Here is an 18065-nt window from a genome sequence, read left to right on the forward strand (position 1 = left end):
GGGCTCAGCAAAATTTCGGATTACATGTCACTTGTGAATAACCAACATCACAAATGTTAAACCCACAAATACCAAAATCCACTTATCAATTCTTCATTGCCCACGTTAACTTTTAGAGAACAAATCAAGAGAACAAAAACAACTCAATGGAAAATCATATTCAAAAGCAGAGGTAAGAAATTTTACTTAACTTTCTACCGACCTGTTTATATGTTCTCTCTGCCACACACATCATGAAAAAAAACATCCAAGTAAGACACAATCGTTCAAAAAAATTAATTATAGACAAAATAATAATAGGTGTAACAGGTGGTGCCCCACAAAAGAGAGTCAAGATCTCCTCAGCTGAAATGGACTTTAGCTGGTCAAGGCTCTTCTCACGGAAAAGTCGATGTAAAAAAGGAAAAAATGCTAATCCGATGGTGACGACATTTCCCAGCATCTGATAACCTACTCCTTGCTGATATGCATTAACCTGGGAATTAATTTAAAATGTCCATCGTTATTGCATAGCTAAATGGAGTTATGAAGCAGTATTTATCAAATACTATTTACTAAATCTCTTTTAAATCTAAAAGAAGTACAAATAAAAATGATGTACAGATTTATGACTTTTAGATCCTATTAAAAATTAGGTTTATATGAACCCGAACAATTGATCATACTCATAGAGACCTTTGTAATATATGTATATATTTTATATATAAAAATATATATACTACCTGACTCCACTCATATGTGGAAGTTAAACATGTAGACAAAGAGAACAGATTAGCGGTTACCAGGGGAAAGGAGGGGTGGGGGGTGAGCAGAAAGGGTGAAGTGGTGCACCTATAACACGACTGACAAACAATAATGTATGACTGAAATTTCACAGGGTTGTAAACTCATAATCTCAATAAAAACTTAAATATATATATACTACTAAGTAAAGACTGACTACAAAATTAAAAATACATGTTTGTGTTTGAAAAGCTGAGTCAGTGCTTTGATTACTAAATATATTCTACAAAATAGCTGATCACTAAATAGATTTTTTTTAAAAAATCTGAAAACTTATTAAATCTTACCCTGCTCATGATGATGCCACTTATTTCCAACACAGACATATCCATCTTTTTGCACTCATTCCCTTCCCAGATTATTGCACTAACTCGATCAGAGGCAGGACTTGAGTTCTGAAGCCAGAATAAATGGTTCTGAGAAGAAAAATATAAAAGTATTTCTAGCCACTCTTTCTTTCTTTCCCCATTAGATTTTTTTTTTCCTTTTGTCCAGCTATCAGGCTACATTCACCAATTTCAGCCTCATCATTTTATTCTCTCCCTCACAAAGCTCATCACTGTAATTACCACCTCTATGAGGTTGATTTCTGGTCCTTTTTTCTGTACTTAGCCATTTTTTTTACCTGGAGAAAGGCTAAATGTCTTCCATAATGATGGGAGGTAGGATTGCATGATCTCCAAGGTTGCTTCGCTCTCTAAACATATGGAAGCGAGGATAGGCTTGGCATATTCGTGAAATGTTAAGGAGGAAAGTACTTCTAGAGCAATGCAGCTATACCAGGGGTAGCAGGAAGTTAGGTAGGAGAGGTGCTAAAAGGCCTTAGATATCACATGAGTGACTGAGGACTTAAGCCTTTCTCTGGTCTAATCAGAACACAGAAAAACTTAGAAAGCTCCAGAGAAGAAGGTCAAATGAAAACAGCCCTCTATTTTCCTCGACCATATCACATCTTATTCTTTAACTACCAACTCAAGTCCCATTTCACCAACATGGTCCTCTCTAATCACCAGAAGCCTCACTCATTTTGCCCTTCTCTGAAATTAAAAACCTTTATAGTCTACATCGGACAAATTAGCATCTAATTAAATGATGCTTTTATAGTGTCCTCTACTTATTACCGATATAATTATCTTGTCCCCAAACTAAAATATAAGTGTCTAAAAAAGGACCATATGCTGTATTTCTTTTCTTTCTACCACAATGCTTAGCATAATGCTGATGAGCATTTATTGATTTATTCATTGATTTAGCCAAGAAAATAATTATCAAGAACCCGCTATGTAACATGCACTATGGATACAATGGAGAACAACACAGATGTGGCCCTTACATCAAAGAACTTACAGACTTATGAAGGAGACAGAATAAAGAAGTTTGATCATACACCACGATAAGGGAAGGAAAGGGTGCATAAGCAGTATATAGGAAAGGCTGTCTAAGAAGTGTCACTCAAGCCAAGACCCGAAAAACAAAAAGGAGTGAGCTGAAGGAATGGGTATTGGAGAAAAGTGTGTTCCAGGCAAATAAATCAGTCTGTGTAAAGGCCCAGAAGCATATGAGGAATGGTGCATTTCAGAAACTGGAAGTTCAGTTGATTTAAAGTATGCTGTGTGAGGAGCAGAGAAGGAATGGCCAGAGATGAGAATGTATCAGAGCAAATAAAGGAACAGAAGCAAACAATCCAGAAGGGGAAAAAAAAGCAATTAAAGGATTTTAAGGGGAATGGCATCAGATTTGTATTTTAGAAGCATCATTCTGGCTGCAGTTTGGACAATGAAACAAAGGCGAGCAAGCCTAGAGAGGCTGTTGTAATGATCCAGGTAAGAGCTGATGATGGTCTGCACACCAAGCAGGGTGACACAGATGGAAAAACGCAAATATTATATAGTAGAATCAAGGGAATGTGATGACCAATTAGAAACATGGTGGAGAGAGTGGGTCAAGAACGACTCCAAGGTTTCTGCCTTTGGTGGTTAGTGGTGGCATTCAGAAACATGGGGAATAAAAGAAGAGTGGGTTAGGTGGGGGAATTGGGAAATGATGAATTCTGTTTGACACTGAGTTTAATCTTACCTAGTTATTTTTATATATGCCTTAAAACTATACTCTAATCCCAAAAGTGCAATGGAGGTCAAGATCATCGTGATGCTATGCATAACTACTGAGGGCTAATGTAATTTAGATGGATCTTCAGTCTGAGTGTAAAGAATATTTAGATTCAAACTTTGATAGCAAATTGGAGAATGAAGCTTAAAACTTTAATGAGAAAATCTATGTTTTTTGTGGTTACTTTTAAAAAATTGTATATTTAATGAAGCAGGATTTTTTTCATGAAAATGTGTATCAATGTGATCAAAGAAATCAATATCTTAGAAATCAAGAAAATGCAATAATTAAACAAATGAATATCCATCACCCACTATTTGTAAGTCACTATGGAAATATTTAGCCTAAAGGACAAAAAAACTAAGAAGAATCATGATCATTGTCATTAAACATCTGAAAAGTTGATGCAAGAACCATTCCTTAATCATTCAATCTGTCCAGTAGTGGAATAAGCTGTCTCATAAAGTAATAATCACTACAGATCCAGAAGTATTTAAGCAGAGGCTGACTGATCCCCCGATGGGGATGTTAATAACACTGCTAACATTTATTGGGTGGTTACTCTTTGCCAGGCATTGTGCTAAGCACTGTGTATGATCTCATTAGATACATCACAATATTCCTAAGAAGCAGGAACTATTATCACCACGTGACGGATGGTAAAAGAATTTCTACAAGTGTAGAATGAATTCTTACATTGTTGGAAGGTTGAAATACCTTCCAAGGAATCTCTAATTCCAGGTTTATCTGATTTTATGATATTAATATAAAATCTAAAATTAAAAGCATCATTATACATTATTTATACATTATACATTATTAGACAAGCAAGCAACACCATTTCCTAGTAATTCATATATAATATACTGTGATGTCTATAAAAATATAATATGAGGTTGATGTACCATTCAAATAACTCTGTTCATATAAAAATGAACATTAAGGATCATTCTAAGGAAAATAATGAGAAAAAGGATCATGAAGAAAAATTTAGGTTAGGGCAACTCTACAGTACTTCCCCCTGAGTTCTAATCCCAACATCTTCACTTACAAAATACACTCAATTTCCTCATCTCTCAATTAGGGATATTAATAGTATTTACCTTATAGGAGTACTATAAATTTAAATGAGATAATACAGTACCTGGCACATGGTAAGTACACAATAAATATTAGCTATTATTATTATCGCCTTTACAAACCTGCTGGAAAACATCCTCTTTGGGGTCACGTTTGGTCCCTGAGTGAAGGGTATTCACATGGGCCCCCTCACTGTCACTGGTGACAGACGACCGGCACTCTGGGCCATGCAGCAGGTCATCCCATAACATATCCTCGGTCTCAGAGTCATGGCGGGTGCTTTCTGAATCTCTTCTCGACATGTTGAGGCTTCGAGAGCCACCACTCATGCCAGACCTAGAGCCCTTTAAAGGAAAACAAAAAGCAAAAAATGTTTTTTTCATTCATTTTTAAAAACAATTCTATATCTGAAATAAAATTAAAACAAGTTATCTATGGTGATAGCTGGCAAGCTTTCATAAGTTGATCGCCATGTATTCATTTGTTCACAAAGTTCCACATAGCAATAATACATTTTATATTTAAATGTTAAACTTTGATGACTCTCCAACAAGCAGGACTTTAAAAGGACTCCTTCTAAGAAGTTATTGCCAAGTCATGGGATTGTTCAACTAAGGTGCCCTGGATGGGAGCGACTCCTGCAAGCACATCCAGAGGGCATTCCCTGGATGTAGGTGTGGCTGAGTCTTTTGACATACCCAAAGTGTTGCCTACTCTAAATATCGTGAGCTTCATTGCAGATCTAGTCACGTCCAGAGATTATCCATGGAAAAGGATAATCAGGCAGAGAAAATGACAGACAATGCAGCTCTCCTGAAGTACCAATGTAAATATGAAAGTTTTTCCACAACCCTGACTGCCTTGTCAATCAAAACAAAACCCACACTACCACCATCTACTCTGCTCACCTCTGAATTATAATATTCCAAACGTACAATATGCCCATTAGCTTTCCTGATGAGATTTACTGCTCTCACCTCTCAGGGGTCCTTTCTCAAAAATCTGTCCTCCTCAGTGTCAATCCCACTTAGATAGGAATGATGCTTAAGAATAAACTCCATATTCCAAGTGAATATTGAGTAGTCTTTTCCTCATCTGGGAATTGAAGAATCTCTTTCTGAGCATCATCTATGATACTTTTAAGATTAGAGTCAAAGTGAAAAAGAGTTCATTTTCTTTCTGGGGGTGAGTAGTCATAAAAGCTGCTGGATAGGTAGACAGACGGAGGCAGGGGAGGGGCAGGCAAACAAACACTACTTTAGGATAACCAATAAAAAAATAATGGATAAAGATATTACACTCAAGAATATGCCTTGAACAGTGATCTCTCAAAAGGATACATTACCTGACTGAAGGCTGCTGATTCAAATTCTGATTCAGCCAGACTATCTGAATCCCGCACAATATGACACCACTTAGTAGTGGTTTTCTTTACCTGCCAAAAATTAAGCCAACAAACAATAGGAAAACATGTTAAATACCTTGTTACTATTCAATGATTTAGGAGTTAATGCCTATACTTATATAAACTAAAATAAAAATTACCTGAGAGCTTAGATGCCTTGAAAGGATTGATTTTCTATTCTTAACCTCACAACCATTGTCACTGGAGGCCCCTTCCACACTCCTACGCAGTATCATCATCTGTGTCCGGGCTTCACCGTCTTCCTCACTTGACAGATCATCTGAAATCCCATTACCCACACGCCTAAAATCCTCCTACAAAGAGAACAGCAATTTCCTCACAGGCGACAGCCCAAAATACTCTAGTAAGCTGCATATATAGAAACAAAAAAGCATGTAAAAACTGAGAAGTAGTAAAAGCAAACTAAACCAAAACTGAACAAACCTATATATCACCTGGTCTCAATAAAGAAAAATATTAAACTTTCTTGAAACTAAAGAGCCTAAATGATGAGGGAGTATTCTGCAGAGGTTAGAAGCACAGGCTCGAGTCAAACTTCAAGTCTGAATCACAGCTCTTCTACTTACTGGCTATGTGCCCTAGGCAAGTAACTCAGTCTCGCTGGGGCTCAGTTTCCTCATTGGAAAGGCAATGATAATAACACAAGTACCTATCGCACAGAGTTGTTGGAACAGTTAAATGAGTTACTACATGTAAAACACTTAGAATAGTGCCTGGTTGCAGTAATGGCTCAAAATTACTACTATTTTGGGGGCTGGCCCCGGGCCTGAGTGGTTAAGTTCACGTGCTCCGCTTTGGCAGCCCAGGGTTTTGCTGGTTCAGATCCTGGGCGCAAACATGGCACCGCTCCTCAGGCCTTGCTGAGCCAGCGTCCCACATAGCACAACCAGAAGGACCCATAACTAGAACATACAACTATGTACTGGGGGCTTTAGGGAGAAGAAGAAAAGAAAAAAAGAAGAAGAAGAAGATTGACGACAGAAGTTAGCTCAGATGCCAATCTTTAAAAAAATAAATTAGCTATTTTTGTAATTACTAAATGCCACAGTCTGACAAATGAGAAAATATTTCAAGACTATAAAGTAGAAGTATACTTAGCTTTAAACATAGAGCAGACTATTTCTACCTAAATCTAGAAAAAAGTTTCCCAAACCTTACCATACTATCACTGCCTCTCTGGAATACGACACAGCAGCCTCTACACTAATCTGTTTATAAAATCTACTCGCCCACTGCTAAGGCTGGATCAGCAGGAGATGCAGTTACAAATTCTAGTCCTAGAAATTAGAGGAATAAGCTACAGTCTTTACGTGATATTCTCCTTTCCAGGTCCTGTTGTTTTCCTTTCATTTGTTAAGACAAAGTACACAAACTTATTAGTATCCATTTTGTATCTCTCAAAGAATCTAAGAATAGGAAAGCTTTACACAGGAAAGAAAAGATTTTGTTATATTTATATACATCTAAATCTTACCCTGTGGCACTTTTCTCCATCTGAAAATTTTGCTTTCTCTCTTGTTTGCCACATTCTGATCTCTGGTCGACACTGTCTCTTCTTAATGATAGGACGCAGACAACTTGAGTCATTGTCAGTTTCAGTGCCTTTGTTACATATTAATTTTACTCTTTTAATCCTATTTTTTAAAAAAGAAAGAAAGATTACTGACTAGTTATCTGAAAGTAGTATCTTTCACGAAATCACTTTCTTCTGAGGAGAAAATATATTATTCTGGAAATCAAGATAATTCAGAAATCATATTTTTCAGGCTTCTAGCTTGCTAAGGCTATAGAAAGACAGATTATAGCTCTCTCTAGTCGCCAAAGACTCATTTAATTAATTGAGAGGAAGACCGTACATTTTAGTCTTGCAAGAAGTAGGTTCACAGTCTTCTCCATTTTCCCTCTCAAACACAGTGTCAACCCCTACCTCACAACGCCTGTTTGTGTCACTTCACAGAATGTCTTCCCTTCTCCTGGCCTTCAAAGCCCAGCGAGTCTCAGCTCCTCATGACTCCTGCTGACGACTTTACCCCGGAATAATCACTCCATCTGCTGAACTGCGTGGGCTTTAGTCAGCATGTAATCATTTATAATATTCTTACATTGCTCTGCCTGCATCATACCCGCAACTCTTATCTTCCTCAGTAGGTGGTAAAATCACTGAGAACAGGGGTGCACAGTGACCGGCACAATGTTCAGCACGAAGAACTCAAAGCACGTCAACTAAAGAGTATAAACATATCTTTAGAAAAATATGTGAACATACTTCATCTTCAAAAAGGGATCTGTAAAAGAGCTTTATTTTGAGTCACAATCATCAATATATGACAAAATAAGTATTTCTTTGAGTCATACTAGTGCTGTCACAACCTGCAAAATCATGAAGGAGGTAGAATTTGTCTTGGATCCATTTGCCTTCTGGTCCTAGGGCCCACCAACAACAGCCTCCCGCCCTGCCTCCCATTTCTAAACAGGTATCTGCTTTCACACTGAAAAATACCTGACCTTTTCAAAATCCTTCTTTTGCTCAAGATGTTGGCTGATATGGTTTAAAATATTTACCCTTTCCAAGTATTTATATTTCTGTAAGCTTGTGGTCTAAAAAATCATTAAGGATCAAACAGAATGAAACTTTTATGGTAGATTACTGGACTTATAGGTAACCTGACAGACTTTGGAGACATTTTGAATAAGGAAATCCTTCTAGAACCCTTAAAAATCACACCACAATAACATGCTTACATTGCATACTCTTATGACCTAATCAGATTATATACTATGTAAACACAAATAGAATACAAAATCAAGTAAAAATTCCATTGTAAGACTTCCCACCTGTTGCCAAAGAGAGTCCCCCAAAAACCACCAATAAAGGGTGCAGATTCCAAAGTTTCTACTCCTCTGACTTTATCAGAGGAGTTACTTCCATTTTCTCGGCTCCCATCACCATTAACAGTTTTTCGTAATTTTCTACAAAAAAATATTTCAACAACTTCAGCTTATTCAACACATTCTCTCTCTCTGCCCAAATATCCCTATGGGAAATTATACCAACAGATTACTACCTGAAATTAAGTATAGTGAACTTCATATAATGAGGATAAATTAATTATGCAAGAACATTTCTGTCTTAGGCAAAAACAGGTTCCAAACCAGTCAATAAATGCTATCATTTCGTTCAATCCTTAAAGAAATAGAACAACTATTCAAAAGCATTAGTAGAAGGAAAATTTTCATATGTATAACCAAGAGTCTTTCAGGCATCACAGGCAAAAGGTACAATTTCTTTAAATGTGGATGTCAGAAATCTACCCAGTTGTCACTTTTAATCAGGGGAACAGAAAATAATAGCAACCTATCACTTTTATTGATATTCTATGCAGTTAAAAAATATATCCTATAAATACTGAGACACAGCACAACATTTGATTTCCTTAGAAAACATTAACTCAATTGAACTGAATTTTTAAGGAGTCTTCTTTTTTCGAAAAGAAAAAAGTTTTTAAAATAACATCCAAAAATAACAATAAATGTGTTGAAATTCATTGCACAAAGTGAAAAAATCTTATTTAGTAACTGCTTAGGGAAACAAAGATCTACAGATATTCTGAGGAAAGATATATAACTTTTTGAAGACAATACCACATATATGTAAGAAACCTTTAATAGTTACAAAACTCATACGCAGCACATAACCAATAAAAACATGACATAAATTCAATGTGTAGAAAAGTCAAATCAATCTTTACCAAAAGTTAAAAACACTTAGAAATCCATTCTTATTATACATTATGAAAAAAGGTAAAATTTTTAGTAGCACTAATGCAATGTACTGAGATCCTTGTTTATAGTGAATTTTCACCAAATTTTGATTGACTTAATTTTAAAGAACTCTTTTTCAAAATCATTAAGATAAATTTTAATAAAGAATAATATAGAATAGGCATTTCCCTTTTAAACAACTGTACTGAAAGACAAAAATCTCACCTGGGGCTAAAATTTCATGACAAGGTTTCTTAGCATCAGGGAGAAAGGTGAAAAGTAAAACATTCATTTTTTTAATCCAAAAAATAATGAAACATATATGTGCAAGAGGAAGATTTTTCATTAATTTAATTACAGATTTTAAACCTCTATGATGCCTCTCTCAGAAAATAGACAACTACAGGTGTAGTTTCTCATCTCACCTTCTTCTCCGATTTCCATTGTTTCCTGATGGCCTTGTTATCTGAGTAGACACAATTTGACAGTGGACAGTCCCCATGAGTAACATAAGGCACAAGGGTCCCAGGACTTCACTCACATTCACAATAGGCATCATAAAATATAACACGAGTGCTAGAACTACAAAGAAGAGGTTTCAAAATGCAGAACAATAGGGCTTATCTTTAGAATTAATTGCAGTAACTATACAAACTACTTCTACAAAAAGCTATCATTTTAAAGAGTACACAAGTAAAGGCACCTAACTTCCTGCAATACAATCTGCCTGCACATTAGCTGAGTGAAAACCTCAAGCCCTTTCTGGCAGCATGATAATCTAGATATTTCACAAAGCTTTCCTCCACAGAACAATGAGATGCTGTATCATACAGACACTTTGAAGTTCTGTTCTGCTCAGAGGAACACCATTCTCCAAGGCCCATGGCTATACAGGCAGCAATTAGCAAAGCTGGGATTTGAACACGGGCAGTCAGGCTCCAGAGTCATTAGCCTTAACTACTATGCTATATTGGCTCTTCGTATATGTAAGTGAAATATCCAAAGAAACCAATGATGAAAGAAACAGAAAAACATAAAAAATTATCTCCAAAAACTTCCAGATACATTTTATAGGTGAGTTTTTTTCAGACTTTGACATAAAGATAATTATTGCTATATAAACTATTCCTGTGTGGAGAAAAAAGCTACCAAATTCATTTCATGCCCTAATACCCTGATACCCAAACATAACAATAACAGCCCAAAACAATAAACTACAGAGCTTGCTGACTTGTGAGTATACATATAAGTTTACCACTAAAATGTTTCATTCACTGCTATACCTAGATCAGTAGCTGGCACATAGGAGGCACTCAATATTTGTTGAATGAATAACTGAAACACATCAAAGTAAATTTGACAATATAACAAAGGAATAATTCACCAAGACCATGTAAAGTTTATGCTAGAAGGATAGTAAGCAATCTGTCTCAGAGTCTAGAAGAGTCCTTGGCACAGACATGGTAGGCACTTAAGTATTTGTTGACTGAACTAATTTAATCCAATAATTTAATGTGATACAACTTTGATCACATACATATAAATCATTTCAATTGACAATTGTGTAAAAGGCCTTTGTCCCTTATTCCAGGGTGGTAACCTGTACACCCTTGGAATTTCCCAAATGATGGAAGTATCTTTGTTATTCATAGTGAGCCCCCTGGACTATATCTGATAGTGTATCCTCATGAGGTGACTAAGGATGTAGGGGTAGCCACGGAAAAGACCAACCATGTAATTAGAGGGTTGGGCCTTTCAGCCACATTGTATCAGCCTGATCTCTGGGGAGGGGAAGGGGCTGAAGATTGAGTTCAACCACTTGGCCAGTCACTTCATCAATCACGGCTGCATAATAAGCCCTCAATAAAAACTCTGGATATGGAAGCTTTGGTGAGCTTCCCTGGTTGGCAATACTCTGTAGGTATTGCTACCCATCATGGCTGGAAGGGTAACAGATCCCTGAAGACGATGAAAACTTCCTGTTTAGAACCCTCCTAGACTTTGCCTTATGCATTTCTTCTAATTTGTATTCTTTGGCTATAATACAACTGTAATTGTAAGTACAGCACTTTCCTGAGTTCTATGAATCATTCTAGTGAATTATTAAACCTGAGAGAATGAGTAGGGGGCCCTCAAAACTGTAGCCAGCTGGTCAGAAGTGAGGGCAGGCCTAGGGACCTCCCATAGTAAGGCGGGTGTCTGAAGAGGGCAGTCTTGTGAAGCACTGTGCATTAAGCTGTGAAGTGTGGCCCGACTCCAATAGTGAAAACGCATTCCACAGAAATCAACATTTGTTCCTGATTTGTAATTAATCTTAAATGTCAATCTTTTCTAAAGTACTAGGAATATAAACTGTTTCCTTAACATACTAAAGAACATATAAGTAAAACCAACACATGTCATATTAATGGAGACATTCTGAATCAGGAGGAAAAAAAGGAGACCACTTTTACTGTTATTACTCACTGCTCTGAAAATGTTGACTATTTCAACAAAACTTAATGAAATGTATGAAAAAAGAGGAGACCAAATTTTCATTATTTGCCAATAATATGATCGTATAACTAGAAAAATCTGAAAGAAGCACTGAAAAGCTATTAGAATTAATGAGAGAGTTTAATAAAGTGGCTGGCTATAACAATTTTAAATATAAGCTAATAGCTTTCAAATGTAACAGCAATAACCAGTTAAAACTTATTAAAAAGAAAAACAAAAGATACCTCATATCTGCAGCAGCAACACACATAAAAACATAAAATATTCTACTTTAATATTTGGGAAGCTCTCAAGTGTCCAAAGATAGATGAATATATAAACAAAATGGTATATATACATACAACGGGTTATTACTCACTCTTAAAAAGGAAGGAAATTCTGACACACACTACAAATGGATGAACCTTGAAGACACTACACTAAGCGAAATAAGCCAGCCACAAAAGGATAAGTACTGTGTGATTCCACTTATATGAGGTACTTAGAGTAGTCAAATGTAGAGACAGAAAGTAGAATGGTGGCTGCCAGAGCCTGGAGGTGGGAGGAACTGGGGAGTTATTGTTTTATGGGTACAGGTTTCAATTTGGAAAGATGAAAAAAGTTCTGGAAGTGGATAGTGGTGACGGTTGCATAACAATGTGAATGTACTTAATGCCACGGAACTGTAAACTTAAAAATAGTTAAGATGATAAATTTTATCCTATTTATATTTTACCACAATAAAACAAATTTGAGTTTAAATTTAACAAGATCTAAGCAGACCTTGTAAGAAAAAAAATTCTACAAAGCTTTACTGAGAGATATGACAGAAGATTTGATTAAAAGGAGAGATATATCAATTTTCTCCCCAAATATATTCCCCTCAAATATATGTATATCTATATCCATATGGGGGGAGGATTCTTGCCCAAATTCCAATTTTTTTTTTTTGGTTTTGATCATGCAAAAATAATTCTAAAGTCTAAATAAATAATAAAGAAAAGAAATTTTAAAGAAATAATATAAAATATGAAAACTTTTGTTCATGATGGCATTATTAATAGGAAAAAAACCCAGAAACAACCTAAATGCTCATAATATGGAAACAGTTATGTAAATTATGGTACTTTTGTATAATAGAATATTAAGCAGCTATAAAAAGGTGTTTATGGTAAATCCATATCATAGACTCATACAGACATTAAAATGATAGTTTTAAATGATGTTGTGTCCATATGATGGAATATTATACAGCCTTTAAAATAACAGTTATGAAGACAATTATAATTAAATAAAAGTTAAAATTCAGTTGCTTATTCACACTGATCACATTCTGAATACTCAATAGTCACATGTGGCTAACAGTTACTGTACTGGGCAGTGCAGACATAGAACATTTGCATCATCACAAAATTCTATCAGATGGCACTGTCCTAACCTTAAAAAATTAAAGTTTTCGATCTGTAAATTCATACATATATCTTTCACTCTATAATGTAAACAACTCAAAAAAACTGACACTGACAAAAGAAGACAAAAATCACCCCAAATCCTTTCCCCTAACCCAACCTTCATCTACTCCTTGTTCTAATTCATGTCCTTTTGCACAGGTATAACCGTGGTATACAGTGCTGACTTTCACAAAATATTCCTAGTAGGCAATGGAGATATAGTGATAAAGAGAATATACTGGGTCTCTACACATAGTGAGAAGAGAAAAACAACATCAGGTAGTGATGATTAATACAGAAATTAAAATAAATTCCTGTGATAGTGACTGGGGAATGGTAAGTAAAAATAGGGACGGCCTCTCTATGAAAGTTACACCTTAGCTCAGATCTTAAAGATGAGAAAAAAGACAGCCATGTGAAAAGTCTTAAGACTGTTTCAAACAGAAAGAAAAGCTCTGTGTGAGGAATAGAAAAAAGGCCATTATGCCTAGAGTGAGCAAGGAGGCAAGTGGTAAGACATGACATCTGAGAGGTTAGCAGGGAACAGATTAGATAGGGCATTTTAGGCCATGGTAAGGAGTTTGGATTTTTATTCTAAGGGTAATGAGAAGTCACTAAAGGGTTTTAAGCAGGAAAATGACATGATATGGTTTCCATTTTTAAAGATTTCTCTAATTGTTGTGAAAAGAATGGTCGGTAGAAAGAAGGCTCAGAGTAGATGTGATTTCAGGGGTCTAGGCCAAGAGATGCTGGTGCTGTGGACTAGGATGGTGGCAGTACAGACTGAGATAAAGAAAGAGTCAAGACATATTTGGAAAGATGAACTTACAAACTTGGTGACAGACTGTATGTGAGAGGTGATGGTAGAGTAGAATAGGAAGACAATTTTTCACTTGAAAACTGGGTGGTTGACGGTTTCATTTAATGAAAGGAGGGAAGACCTAAAGAGGACTAAGTTTGTACCTAAAAAAGTCTGGAAAAAAAAAATCAGGAGTCTCATTTTGGGTTCAAGATACCTATAATTCTTTATAATTACCTATAATTAAGATAACTCATAATTGAGTTCAAGATACCTATTAAATCTCCATATGGAAATGTCAAGCAGGCAGTTAGATTTACAAGTCAGAAGTTCAGCAGAGAGCTGCTCTGAACATATAAATCTGAGAATCACTAGTGTATCAATATATTTAAAGCAATGGGGCTTGACAAGAGTACCTAGAGAAGAGAATCCAAGATCCAACCTTGACATAATTCAATATTCAAAGGTCAGACAGAAGGAAAGATTGAAAAGGCTTGGCCAGCGAGACAGGTGGAAAGAAATTCAAGAGAGGAGAGTATACAATCGTGTTTGCTCTCTCTGAGCAAACAAATTTAAGATGATCTCCAAATGGCGTATGTCCCTTCATTTCTTTGTACTTTAAACCATCAGGTGAAAAGATAAATGTAGGAACAGTAAGGCCTGCATTACCTAATAACAAAAGCTTCAAAAAGAAACTGGCATAATTCATTCCAATTCCTCCAATTACCTTGCATGAGGTAAAGCAGTAGCAGCCAAACAAAGATTCTTAAGGAGGTAACCTGAATCCACCAACTGCTGAACAAGGGAAAAAATACAACTCGAACAAGCCCCTTCCGAGTCAGAGATGTCCACGGAATTTCAGGTTTGGCTTTGGCAAATGTTGAGCCTTTAAACACACAATAAAATAAAACATCAAACATTTATATACACTATGCTAATGCCCGCTTGCAATACTATATTAAAAGTGGTGAGAGCAAAAATCAGCACATAACCTGTTCGGTTCAAAAGAATCCTCTTAGATGCTCGTTAAATATAATAACTTCTTGCCTCAATCACTAGGACAAGAGCTCAAAATAAGTCAGGCTTACTTGAATATGATACAATATATTGTTCTTAATTAGACAACAGTAAGTCTCCAAGTTCATTCCTCTTACGGAAACCATGTAATTTATATTGCCACATAGTACTAAAGCAAAGGGAAAAAAATACTAAAGCATGAATGATGAGTGAAGAATATTACTTTTGGAAATTAAAGCATACCATCACATAGGGAAGATATCTAAAAAGAATCTTTAGTACCACTATGAAATGATGTAATAATATATATAACAAATAAACCAAGTTAGAACTTACCTCTGATTAAGTCAACATCAATCAAGTCTGGCTTTATGTGACCCATCTTTTTTGGTTTGTTTTTGAAGCCCTGGGATAAAACAACAACAAAAAAATAAATAAACAAATTTATTTTTTAAAAGTCCTTTTAAATACAAAAAGTAAACTTAGGTTTCTTTTTCTCTATATCTGACTCCCTTTTACTGGGGACACTTAAATCCTAATGCTCCTTAAAGGAACTTATTAATATTTATTTAGTTTTGGTTTTTAGCTTTATTAAGTAATGCATGTGTACACTTTTATCACTTTTAAAAATAATCCAACAGTACCAAAAGATCAGTAAGTGAAAAATAGTGGTCCCCTGACCCACAGCTCCTCTTCTCCTAATTTCATTCATTAAAAACAAATAAGCTTCATCTTTTTTAAACTGTTTCTCTTGGTATTTACTTCCATACTTCTAAATAATGTTTATACTGCTGTTTTTTAATTTATTAATTTTAGAAATCATCATTGTTGTTAGTGCCGTCAGTCGACTCTGACTCCGAGCGACTCTGTACAGCAGACCTGACCTGGTCTTCTGGCCATCCTCTCACCTTACGGCGCTGTATCAGACAATCCTCCACTGCTATTCTAGGGTTTTTGTTCATGGCCAATTTTTTCAGAAGTTGGGGGCCAAATCCTTTTTCCTAGTCTTATTTAGTCTGGAAGCTCCACTGAAACCTGTCCACCATGGGTGACCCTGCTGGTATTTGAAATACCGGTGGTATGGCTTTTAGCATCACAGCAACCTGCAGCCGCCACAGTATGACAACCAGCAAATGGATGGTGTGGTTCCCTGACCAGGAAAGGAACCCAGGCCATGGCGAATCTTAACCACTAGACCACCAGGACTGGCTTAGAAACCATCTACTAACTCCTAATATAGTATATGAGAATTTACTTCTCTTACACCACTAAACTCCATATCTTAACTTGCACCCCAAAAACATATATCCTTACAATATAGTTATATTAATTTTTGATGTATCAATAATCTATACTTACAATATGATCACTTATGAAATATTGTTCTCTGTAAGCTATATTTTATATTCTTCCATTTACTCTATGAGATCAGTCAAAATATTTTTCATTTTCCAAATACTCAAATGCCAGAAAATTAATCAGTCTTTTTTATCTAAAAAAAATTCCCGGAAACATCCTCCCCAGAACCCTCTGTCTTCCTGCTTCATTTGCACGACTTGCTCTCTGGGCCAGCTGCACAGCTGTAATCCCAGGACTTCTCTTCACTATCATCCTGACAATTCCCTTCAACTCTCTGTGGTTAATCCCAATTTCTTATAGCCCATGTCTTCTTAAGAGCACCGCCTTCAGTAGCTTTCTGAGAAAGGGGTCACAGAAGATAATTTTTTGAATCCTTGCATGTCTGAAAATGAATTCATTCTACCCTCATATCTGACTAAAAGTCACACTAGGTGTAGAATTCTAAACAGTTAGTCATTTTCCCTCAGGAATTAAGACATTGTTCCATTGTCTTCTAGCTTCCAGTGTTGCTGCTGCAAACTCCATTGCCATTCTTATTCCTGGTGCTTTGAACATGAATTGTTTCTTTCCTCTGAATCCTCACTTTATTCATGGTATTCAGAAATTTCATAATGATCTGCCTTGATATAAGTCTTTTATCATTTATTGTGCTGAGAATCCCTTCTATATGGAAATTTGTTTTTCAGTATTAGGGAAGTTTTCTTATAATTTATTTTTATATTTCTTCCCCTGTAAGGCATTTAACTTTTCTCTATTTTCTACCTCTTTCGTCTTTTTGTTCTGCTCTCTAGAAATTTCCTCTAATTCTTCTGTTATTCATTCTAATTCTTTCAGTTCATTTCTTTCTATTCTCTTTCACATTAGAGGATTTATTCAACTAACTAGTAATCATTGGCTATCCATGTATATATTAGGATGAGGAGCTAAAAACTTGATGGACCCAGCTGTCTACTTCTAGGTATATAACCAAGAGAAATGTATACATATTTCACCAATAAGGTGCACAAAATGTTCATAGAAGTACTATTTTTAAGAGCCCCAAATTGGAAACTATCCAGCAACAAGTGGAAATTGCTCATCAATAGTAGAATGGATAAATAATTGTGGTATTGTAGTGAATAAACTATAATTAGGTAACAACATGAATGAATCTCACAAACATAATGTTGAACAAAAGCAATTTGACTCAAAGCATATAATTTAGTTTATATAAAGTTCAAAAAAGGTCAAAATTAATCTATGATGCTAGTAGTCAGAATACTGGTTACCTTTGTTGGTGGCAGTGACTGGAAGACCATGTGAGAGGAGCTTCTATGGTACTGCTAATGTTCCATTTCTTTTTTTTTTTTAATTTTTAAAACTTTTAAAATTTTTTTATTTTATTGAGGTCATATTGGTTTATAACATGTGATTTCAGGTGTACATTATTATATATCAGTTTCTGTATAGACTGCATCACGCTCACCACCAACAGACTAGTTTTCATCTGTCACAATACATATGTGCCCCTTTACCCCTTTTGCCCATCCCCCACCCCCTTCCCCTCTGGTAATCACTAATTGTTCTATTTATCCATGTGTTTGTTTATCTTCCACATATGAGTGAAATCATATAGTGTTTGTCTTTCTCTGTCTGGCTTATTTTGCTTAACATAATACCCTCAAGATCTATCCATGTTGTTGCAAATGGGATGATTTTGGTTTTTTTTATGCCTGAGTAGTATTTCGTTGTATATATATATATATATATATATATATATATATATATATATACACCACATTTTCTTTATCCATTCATCAGTTGG

General features: G+C 35.6%; 1 protein-coding gene across 3 annotated transcripts in view; it reads right to left on the bottom strand.

Annotated features, from left to right (window-relative positions):
* Positions 1-18065, bottom strand: part of PHTF1 (putative homeodomain transcription factor 1) — a 55678-nt gene that overhangs the window by 16096 nt on the left and 21517 nt on the right. For all 3 annotated transcript variants that reach the window (XR_006885968.1, XR_006885967.1, XM_046645060.1), the window contains exons 4-13: positions 15239-15308; positions 14613-14771; positions 9586-9742; positions 8234-8368; positions 6873-7032; positions 5518-5691; positions 5318-5407; positions 4095-4316; positions 1071-1199; positions 203-475 (exon numbers count right to left, since the gene is read on the bottom strand). Coding sequence is in view for 1 of the 3 variants with exons in the window: in XM_046645060.1 (XP_046501016.1) it covers positions 203-475; positions 1071-1199; positions 4095-4316; positions 5318-5407; positions 5518-5691; positions 6873-7032; positions 8234-8368; positions 9586-9742; positions 14613-14771; positions 15239-15308 (1569 nt within the window). In the remaining 2 variants the exon portion in view is untranslated. The remainder of the gene's footprint in view (positions 1-202; positions 476-1070; positions 1200-4094; positions 4317-5317; positions 5408-5517; positions 5692-6872; positions 7033-8233; positions 8369-9585; positions 9743-14612; positions 14772-15238; positions 15309-18065) is intronic.

The sequence above is a fragment of the Equus quagga genome, chromosome 18 (assembly GCF_021613505.1).
Source record: "Equus quagga isolate Etosha38 chromosome 18, UCLA_HA_Equagga_1.0, whole genome shotgun sequence".
Taxonomy (NCBI): domain Eukaryota; kingdom Metazoa; phylum Chordata; class Mammalia; order Perissodactyla; family Equidae; genus Equus; species Equus quagga.